The sequence below is a fragment of the Parasteatoda tepidariorum genome, chromosome 8 (assembly GCF_982258835.1).
Source record: "Parasteatoda tepidariorum strain Cologne lab strain chromosome 8, Ptep-v5.0, whole genome shotgun sequence".
Classification (NCBI taxonomy): Eukaryota; Metazoa; Arthropoda; class Arachnida; order Araneae; family Theridiidae; genus Parasteatoda; species Parasteatoda tepidariorum.
In genome coordinates, this window is record NC_141762.1 from 65104537 (window position 1) to 65115534 (window position 10998).

Below are 10998 nucleotides of genomic sequence, written 5' to 3' on the forward strand. Positions count from 1 at the left end.
CTTAGAACTAGGCAAAACAGAACGCTTATTCGGTTAAGTTTACTATTCAGTTTTGTATTTTTTATTAAATGTGTGATAAAAGAAACTGTAATTTTGAAAACCAAAATTTCCGGTAAACCATTGCCATATGAACAGAAAAATTACCAAATGAATTGTTTTCAATGCCGTATATTTTAATTTTATTAGCCATAATTATGTTTTTTTTTGTTTTTTTTTTTAATTTTTACTAGAAATATCATGATTCCCAAAGTACGGTAATTATACCAGAATTTTGTTTTTCGTGTAGAATGTGCACTTGTAATCAAAAATTCTAGGACGAATAAAAAGCAGTATTACTACATACAATTATAAACCAAACAAATTTCTGCTTTTTAAGTACTATTAGACGAAACTTTTGACATAATAGATAACCTGAAAACCTAAACATAAAAAAATCTTTTAAGTGTGTTTTTCAATCCCAAGAATTGCGGTGTGTTCATCAAAAGAGACAATTCTGTACGACACGATGGGCTTCTAGAAAATGGTCATATTGTATTTTTAAAACGTCCTATGCATTACAACTATAAATTCCTGACATTTCTTTAAGCGTTTAACTCTGCAATTTTTTTAAAGTCTTTTATTTTGAGCTTTCTTAACGAAATGAGACTGCCATAATGATTATGAAAAGAAAAGTCTGCAAGTCATGCTGCCCTTTATGAAACTTCAAGTAATAAATGTCATCAATGATTATTTTATCAAAAAAATAGCATTAAATATTCGTCTTGACTAAAACTTACGTGTGGGAAATGTTAAGAAATATTTATAAAGTGCTTTTTATTTCAAATCACGAGATAATATTTAAAATGTCATGTAACTGTTTTATAATGATATTATTCTTTCTGAAAATCAAAGTAGTTTTCATATTTTAAAAAAATTCTATTTAAAGATTGCATAACGTTAAAAGTAATAAAAATGATTTATTTGAATTTTTTATGGTGATATTTGAGTTAAAAATGAAGTACATATTCCACTCTTTTTATTGCTATCAAAAGAAACGCAGTGGTTGTTATAGAAAGGTAAAAAATGTCGATTGTTCTAGTGTTAGTATTTATTCTTGACAAAACGTAATCTTAATGTATATAAAGAACTTAAGGGCCCTCTAGTAGTTAAGAAAAAAATTAGTTAAATTTAAGAAATTTATTTTTACACATTTATACATTTAACATAGAGTGTTAAAATTGAATAATTCAAAAGTAAAGTAAATTAACTCTAAGAATTACAATAAAGCTTACAGAACATGCTAACGAGTGTGATATTTTAAAGACTCTGTGTATTCGTTAAATAACATAATGTTTATTGAAATTGGTTATTACTTTACGTTTTATATTTTTTCGTGGTAATATTTTAGTTTACCCTTTCTTTCGGATAAGTTCCTCCTCTCCATAATAAGGTAAATCTCCACATTGAAATTTTTAATTTTCTTATTGCATTATTACATTTCAAAAAAATCAAAAGAAAAACTCAATTCTTAGTACAATTCTTGTATTTTAATCTTTAACATGTGCTGATGTACTGCGCAAAATTGACTCAAGCAAGGGCACTCGCGTTTCATAAATTATAAAAGTGCTATTGTTTTAAATTGCACCAGCTCTAATTCATAGTAACTCATTGATTATCTGGTTATGTAACTAAGTTTCAAGAGATTTCCTGACAAAATAGAACAATATAAATGGAATATAAGTTTATCGTTGTCAAAATGACCTCACTATTGACATATGCGGGATTCTTAGACCATGTTAACCAGAACTTTTTATTTAAGCTATGTCATCAGCATTGGATGATTCAATTGGTGATCTATTCGAAAGTCTACATAAGGCTAAAATGCTGCGCAACAGTCTCATAGTCTTCACTACTGACAATGGTGGAGCAGTGCAAATGCGTGATGGTAGTTCAGCATCCAATTGGCCTCTTAGGGGAAGCAAATACACTTTATGGGAAGGTGATGTGAGAGGTGTTGCTTTTGTATGGAGCCTCATGTTACGTAAGAAAAGAATTCACAGGAACTTGATGCATATAAGTGATTGGCTTCCTACACTCTACTCAGTAGCAGGTAAATCATGAAATTTGCTTCATTACAGTGATTATAATTATTTTTAAACAGGTTGTACTATATCAGGGGTATCCAATCTGGGACGGTAAGCAAGCATCACCAATCCAGTTTGTGGTAACACAGGGTGCGTAGTCAAATCTTTCAACAAAAAATAAGCACCTTTTAAGCACTCAAAAATATTTTAAAGCACTATATACATTAACAAAATTTTCAAGGACTTTAGATGATTATGAGAAAATAACTAGTTTCTGACAAAGAACTCTTTTTTTTTATTATATTAGCCGTTATAAAATGATCGAGAGATTTTTCGGTTCGATATCAGAGGGTGGAAAATGAAGTCTATAATTAAGAATATCTTGCAAAATGCAGCAGAGTTGCACATGCGAGTACAATAATCTCACCGAACCCAGTTCAGTAGACGCACGTGCGGACTCGCAAGTATTTCATCAAACATGTAAAATGATTGGCACTTTCATACGCTATGGACCGACGGAACGCTGAATGAATTGTGAAAGCATTGGATTGAACAATGTGAAAAGCATGCTTTTGTATAATACGTGGCGAAAATCGACATGGTAACGAAAAAAATCTCATTTTGGAAAAGAGAAAATTAAGCACTTTTTAAAAACACACAATGAAAAAAGCACCTTTAAGGATTTTTAAAGAACGCTACGCACCATGTAACATGTTATGAAACACTCGTATGTAACACAACACACCAGATCCTTACAGATTTCAAGAGAATTCCTACCGACTGAAAAACTGCGGGGGGTTTTTAATATGCAAACAAATGTAATTTCGTTTCCAATCAGGAAGAAATAAAGAAATGACACGACTCTCGCAATCTAAGTCTATGCGAAACGGTTACTCCAATATCTCTACTCGAAGTGACGCTTATCTTTATTTCCCCAGTAGTCACCAGTACACGAGTTTGAAGCATGGAAAAGTTCTCGTAACAGCTGGACTATATCTGTCTAACTACTGTTTATTTCGATAATGGTTTAAAATTTATATCGTGAGCAAATGCTACAAAATAATTATGAAAAGAAACACAAATGTTGTTCATAATGGAATCAAACATTCAAATTTTGACAATAAGAAATACGACACAAAAATTGGCATTAAGTGACGTACTCTCACGCCATAGACATTTCAATCGTTGGCTATTAACGAAACGGATATCTGTCAACATTTTGGAACTACTTTGAGTTGATTAGTGGTTGGAAGTCGCACGCTAGAAGTAGCAAAACTATTGTAGTTGCAACTTTCTCCTTGTTTGAGGTGTAGTGTGCCATTTTTTTTTATAAAAAGAAGGAAAAAACGGTGTGTAATGAACAGTGCGATACAAAGAAGAAAAAATCAATAGTTTGTAGCTATTCCTGGCAAACTACTTTTGACGTTAGTTTAGAAAAACGTTAGGTAAAGTTGAAACAATGTACAAACGCAACTAATTTTTAGAATCTGATTGAAACAAATCATCAATCATCGCGTGTTTGGCATAATGAAATTATCCCTGTAAGCAAGCGTTAATAAGAATTACTGTGCATTATTAATATTCAAACTAGCCATTACGAATAGTAGCTAATTAATCATTTTACAACACCTTCAAATACAAATGTACACTCATTAAACATTGAGGTTATTTCAAAGGAAGAGAACATACTTTCTTTGATGTACTTTATTTCTTAGATGAAATAAAAGAGCATTAAACACATACAAAACCACAAGCATTTGATTATTTCCAATCATTTAAGTTAAATATTCGCAGGCGTGGAAGGTCTAACTAAAACGCTTAATATTATAGAAATAAATACGCAAAAAAAATGGTTTAGAATAGCTAACTTGCTAATGTAAAGATTAACAAATATTTATTTACAATTACTCATGTTTAAATAAGCCAATTTTTTTATTCAAAATCCTTTTAAAAATGGGTTTAAATAATAAGTTCTCCAGCAAAACTCGTCTCCAAAAAGCAGTGAAAAAGCAACTACAATTTAAAAGAAATTTGCAGTCTCTTCATTTAAAGAAAAGTAGTTATCGATATAGTTAACTGTAATAAAGTAGTTGTAGCTATCAACAAAATAATGTAGTTTTTCCGACCACTGGTGTTGATATAATGAACCAACAAACTACTCAAAATGCTTTACTAGAGATAGAAGCAAAAAAAAATCAAGATATCTTTTGAAAAATGCTTAAGATAGTCTCAAAAAGTCGGAAATGAGAGTTTTTCCGTACATTTCTAAAATTGATGGAATGACCACTTTTCTTTTACTCACACATTAGCTAACTAGGTTTCTGTCCTTGGGACTTACTGAAAGACTCGATCCCTTAGGACAAATGTTTGGAGACCCCTTTACAATGTGAACCAAAAAACGCAATAAAATTTTACACTAAGTACAGCGAAATTTTAGAAATAATTAGATATATGAAAAATAAAAATCCATTAAACATTAAAATAAAATTTTCCATTGTGCATGTTTTCAGGTTATTAAATAATGCCATTTTTCTAGGTATGGGGAAAGATTGATAATAAACATTGAATATATAACCATAATGATATGAATCATAAGGAAAAAAAATTTTTGAGGGGAAAAAAATGCTCTATCCTAGTTAAAATAAGCAATTTTCAAGAAACTTTTATAAGAATACACAGAATGCTTTTATTTTTTAGTCTATTTTCAGTCGTTATATTTTATTTTTTAAAATTATAATTTACTTTTAAAGCCTAAATTTCAACAAAAATCTTAAATTACTTATTTTAATTTTAAAAAAAATCGAAGTTCCGAGATCAAACAAACAGATGAAGCAAAACGATTGAATGTGTTAAAATGTGTTATAAAAAGTAGAGGAGCAAATAAACAAATAAATAAATATTTAAAAATCGAGGGAAACAGTATTTTCTGAGAAAAAGACACACATTAAAGTTCTCCCTTTTTGCAATTTTAACATGGTCTAGGATAGAAATCTTACTTTAATAAAGCCTGAAAAAAAAGAATATCATTTATTGTTTTTAGATTTTTTTACGTTAAAACGAAAGTTTAAAATTACATAGTTCAGACTTCAGATTCGATTCGCTCGATTAAAACCCCAGGGTGTCAAAGACCAAATTTAAAGTTAACTTCAATTTGCTTATTTTCCTTTCAGAGATATTAAAATTCTAAAAATGCTTACAATAACTATCTTATTGGAGATTAAAATATGGGAGAGTTTTTTTATACGAGATAATTGATACCGGACTATGCTTAAATATTAGCTATGTTATAATTGATATAGAAGATTACATATAGTACATAAATTCCAAATCATAGTTTTTATATTTCATTTTATAACCGGCATTGAACGGTCGTCCCAATTCTGAGTTTACAACTATCAATAATCAACTCCATAGTCTTGTAATTTTAAACCAAATCCAGAAGACTAAGGAACTACTAGATCAAATATTGGGACAAGCTAGCCTTTGAAATATTTTTTTCATAGAACTAACCCGCATTTGCATTAACTTAAGAGAAAAATCACGAAAACCTCCGATCGTTAGCCCGACGGCAAGAGGTTTCGAACCCAAAGTTCATTCGTATCTACAAGCCAACGTTGGGATTCGAACTTGGGTCGCCTTATTGGGAAGCGAATGCTTTACCTTATAATAAGTAATTGAATAGTTATTGGAATAGTTCAGTACCTGCTATTAGAAAAAAAGGTTGTATTTAATAAAGAAAATTATGAACTAATTCAGATGCAAAATTGATGCGTGAGAAAATAGGTAAAATATGAGAGTTTCACTCACTAATACAGTGGATATCATAAAGTGAGCTTACCCATCTTCATGAACTAAAACGCAATATTATAAAAAAAATAAAGGCTTGATATGCGTTTTAACTAAGCGTCTCGTGTAGTTATTTTCGTGATAAAGCTTTCTTTTTGTCTTGAAATTATGTTTGGTAGAAAAGTAATGTATTAAACTTCTAATATTTAGGTGGAGATGTAAAGAATCTTGGAAAAATTGATGGATATAACCAGTGGAAATCCATTTGCTGTAATGGAAAAAGCCCTCGTCATTCAATTTTACACAATATTGACCCGATATTGAAGACTGAATCAATTCGATTGAGAAAATATAAGTTAGTGAAAGGTACCAATTTCAAAGGTCGCATGGATGGTTGGTTTGATAAAGAGGGTAAAAATGAGGAAAATATTCCTTTTACAAATGAAGAACTGAAAGAACAATCAAAAGTAACTGTTATTTACAGTGTGATTTTTTCGAATCTTATAAAATCTTTCAAAATTACGATGTAAATAAATAATTTTTTCGTTAAATCTTACCGAAAAGTTAAAACGTTTTTTTTCCCACTCACAAAAGATAAAAGCAAATTAATTTAAGTAAGGATTCTGAGAGGGATCTTAGAGAAATCTCTTTTATATCTATAAATTCGTATTATGTGACAGAGGCTGCAAAATGGCATGGAGCACTATCGTTCTGAATGTACAGTGCGCCAAAAAGAAACGGATCACCCTGAATAACTTTTGATCTAATGATCAGATTTTCACGTTCTAGTACTCTAGCTCGAGAGGGTGACTTCAAATATACCAATTAATAAGTGCAGACGATATTCTAAGTTACGAAATCAGACACAAAAGCGTATTTTCTTTGAATAAATATACCTTTTTTTCGACCAATTCGGATTTATGACTCCCAAAATATAGGAGATAGCCTCAATTTAGAAAATACCCTCCCATAGTTAGGTCAGGAAAGCGGTCCAAAAAGTCGTTAAAGAAGCTGTATTTTTAAAATTCAATTTCTTACAAACTATTCGATCGATTTCGCTCAATTTTTGTATTTTTCCATGAAAAAAATTACATCCTTTAAAATGGTGCAAAAATTACCATACAGTTCGAATTTGTTTCGACTATTAGTTAATAAAATAATAAATCTTTAGTAAAATTTATATTTCTCATGAAATCATCTTTGGAAAAACGAATTTTATAGTTGTGTGCAAAAAGTTTTTAATTCGATGAAAAAGTTCTCGAAATATGGCGAAATAAGCAAAATATAAAATTAACATTAAAGGGTATAAACTTCGGACTTCTCTCCTGGCCAAACTTTTGGGACCATATTTCCCAGATTGCGGCTACTCTCTATGTTTTGGGGATCAGAAATCTGAATCCGTCGAAAAAAAGCTATGCTTATTCAGAGTAAGTACGTTTTTGTGCCTGATTTCATAACTTAAACTATCGTATGCGCTAATTAAATAGCATATTTGAGGTCACCCTCGCGAACCATTAAGATTGAATCTTAGAACATGAAGATCTGATTGTTAGATCAAAAGTTATTCAGGGTGGTTCGTTTTTTTATTTCGCGCACTGCTCAGTGCGCAAAATAAATAATTTCACCATAAATAACTTTTATTCTAATGATCGGATTCACACGTATAATCTGGTGTAATATTTTACTAGTCCCAGAGAGTAACTTAAAATATGCTATTTAATTAGTACTGACTATTAATTAAGTTATTAAATCAGACATAAAAAACGTACTTTCTCTTAATATATATATATATATATATATATATATATATATATATATATATATATATATATATATATATATATATATATATATATATATATATATATATATATATATTATATATATATATATATATATATATATATATATATATATATATATATATTTGGATTCCCGACCCTCAAAAAAGGGGGTTAGGCAAAATTTTTAAAAAAAATTGGACCAAAAACTAAGGGGCTAGAAATCTATATAGAATTTAAGCACACTAACTTTTTATTGGCATCATTTCTGCTTTATACGCTGTTTTTACTCCATTTATATGAGGATTTCTTACTAAAATCCAATTAAAATATCTTATATGACTCTACAAAATTTTTGGCTCATCATTTTTTACAACTTCCATCGAGTCTTCTAGGCAAGGAAGTTTAAAGAAATAAAAAAAAGGTCCATGAAAAAAAATTTAGAGGGTCACGAAGAGATTACAATTATAATGTATATCCACAAGATTTCATATAATTTACGATAGTCCTTTTTTAGATAATTGAAGAAATTGGTGGATATTACATGGTATTTTAAAAACATTGAAATATGCATGTTTAATAATATGTTAGGTGTTATATGATTCATTATTTTAAAAAACTCATTCTGCCAAATATTTAAGCTACATGGTTTTCAGTGGTTAAGATGATTTGCAAATAGCCTCCCGATATTTTAATACATTCTGCAACTTATTTTAGTAAATTCACCATAAAATGTGTAAGGTTTTATTTAAATTAAGGGAAGAGACGTGATTTTGATCGATTAAAATTTTAATATTTTTAAATTTAAAGTGAATAAAGAATTAAAAAATCGGAATGTTATTTAAATGCAATACCTACTACCGCAAAAATATTTTTTATTATTATTATTACTATTATACACTTATTGTTATACAATTATTTTCTTAAGCTTATTATCAAACAAATTTTATTTTATTACACCTTATTTTTTCGTTTTGTCTATTATAAATAATAATAGAACTTTTTTTCTTTTATAATACATAGTTTCACATTAAAATGATTACAAATTTTACATTTGTAGTGTATTAAAAAATAAATAAAAGTTGATATCTTATTTTCATTTTTTTTTCTTTTCATATATATTCTTGCTAATAACTGTTTTTGTTAAAAAGTGCAGTTTCACATTGGAATACTTATAAATTTTATTTTTCGAGGTGTATGAAGAAGTAAAGAAAAAATCCAAAGTAGTTTTCATTTTACGTAAAATACGTAAGACATACAGAAAACATCGTAAATTCGATGGTGAAGAGGATAGTGATCTGAAATTTGCGAAAAAGTCAGCAAATTACACGAACAAGTCTAAAATATTAAACAAAAGTTATAAACCTATTAAACGTGTCAAACCTCATCAATCACGGATCGTAGAATGTGGAGAAAAACCTTTTAATATTTCAGCTAACTGTGAACCAGCGAAAGCTGCTTGTCTTTTTGATATCATTGCAGACCCTTGTGAATATAATAATTTGGCAGATATCAAACCAAAGGTTCTAATATTTTAATAATAATTACTTAGAAACCTTGTCTTAAAAAATAAAATGGCAAGAAACAAAAATTAACTCTGATGCAAATATTCTTGAAATTGCTCTGATGCAAATATTCTTGAAAAAAATATACAGATGATATAATATCTGAACAATGAGCTATATAAAGGTAGATCTAAATATCTCCTAAAATTTGCATTTACACGAGCAGAAATGCAGTTTTAACCTATTAAAAAAAATAACTTAAATATTTTTATCAATTAGAACAGCGATAATTTAGTTTTGGAAGTCAGACTGAACGATGGTACTTTCTCTGAATAATCAGACCTTTTTTTTCGGCGCATTCGAAATTTTTACCTTCAAAATATGTAGTTGTAATATGAAAAATATTGTTACAATAGTTTAGTCTAGAGAGCAATCAGAAGTTTGAAACTAATTGTTAATTTGACTTTTTGAATACTTCCCTATGTCTCTGGAAAAATATTAACGAATCTAAAAATGAAATTTATTAAAATTATAAAACTCGCATGTAAAAGAATAACACCATGCATTTTTTACGATAAATACTTTTTACTATTTAAGTTAATAATGGTCAGAGAGCTAAATTGAAAGGTATAGACCAAGAAATATATTTATACAAAATAATTCTATATGATAAAAATCTAAAATTGTGCGTAATCTATCAAATAGCTCTCGAGAAACTAAACTTGAAAATTAAAACTTGCTCTTCAAATTTTTTTTTTCTACCTGCATGGACTTCTAAATAAAAGGAAAAAATTTTAATTATTTTAACCGAATTTATGTTTAACTTTATTTGAAGGAAATCTAAGTAAATTAAAATAAACGAATAAATTAAAATTATAAATGTTCTATACAATCTAAAAATTACATTTTTAATTATTATTTTTTTATTTATTATTACCTCGAAGGAAAACGCTAAACCCCAAAGTAAGGCTTGGTTTGTTGGTTTTGTTTCTTGCAAAAATTAAACAAACCAATTAAGTCCCAAGTTACAGTTCCTAATTATCGGGTAATACTATACAGCTTTATTGCTTTCACGCTGCTGAAACCGGTTTACATTTGCTTACGTTCGTGTTGTAATGCAATACGTTAAAAATAAATGCGAATAGGAAGTATATAAAAATCTCCTGAATAAAAATCCATTACATGTTTGTTTAAATGTAAAAGTACTGCATACGAACTTGTGCAAAACATGTAATTATTAAAAAACAGCAGTGCGTCTAATAATTTGGTCTAATTATTATAATATTATACCGGGTGTAATAAATATTCTATATTTATATAATATATCGTGTAATTTATCCAATCGTCAAATTAATATTATATATCGTCCAATTTAACCAACTGATACACAAACGTAAACAAGTGCAAACCGGTTTCAGTCACGTAAAAACAATATACCTTCATAGTATTACTTGATAATTAAGATTTTATATAGAACCTTATAGTGCGTTTAATAATTTGACCAAGAACTATAGTATCAAAACCAGTTCAATCTGAAATTCTAAAAAAAATAAATATATAAATAGTTATTTGCAATAAAAATTCTAAAAACATTTACTCCGGTTCCAAATGAGACAAATTGTTTACTTCCCTCAACAAAAAAAAATTTTGGTAAAAAATTGAATTCATTTTATAACCCACATCCTTTTAGTAAATTTTTCATAAAATTTCGTCTTTCAGATTGTTAAGAGACTAGAATGGGAACTGAAGAAGTACAGAGCTCAAGCTGTTCGCATAAGAAATAAAAAACAAGACCCGTTTGCGAATCCTAAGTATCATGGATATGCTTGGAGTCCGTGGAAGAAACCAGACGATTCTCATTAG

At 28.7% G+C, this 10998-nt stretch overlaps 1 protein-coding gene across 1 annotated transcript; it reads left to right on the forward strand.

Annotated features, from left to right (window-relative positions):
* The first annotated feature begins 1800 nt into the window (after positions 1–1800).
* On the forward strand, positions 1801–10998 carry LOC139425629 (arylsulfatase I-like). Its single transcript, XM_087149590.1, has 3 exons — positions 1801–2089; positions 6060–6316; positions 10855–10998. The coding sequence occupies exons 1-3, from the start codon at positions 1801–1803 to the stop codon at positions 10996–10998; spliced, it is 690 nt and encodes a 229-aa protein (XP_087005716.1).

Coding starts and splice junctions, on each gene's coding strand:
- LOC139425629 (XM_087149590.1), top strand. CDS start 1,801: ATGTCATCAGCATTGGATGATTCAATTGGTGATCTATTCGAAAGTCTA. Junction 2,090..6,059: donor TACACTCTACTCAGTAGCAG/GTAAATCATGAA, acceptor TCTAATATTTAG/GTGGAGATGTAAAGAATCTT. Junction 6,317..10,854: donor AACTGAAAGAACAATCAAAA/GTAACTGTTATT, acceptor TTCGTCTTTCAG/ATTGTTAAGAGACTAGAATG.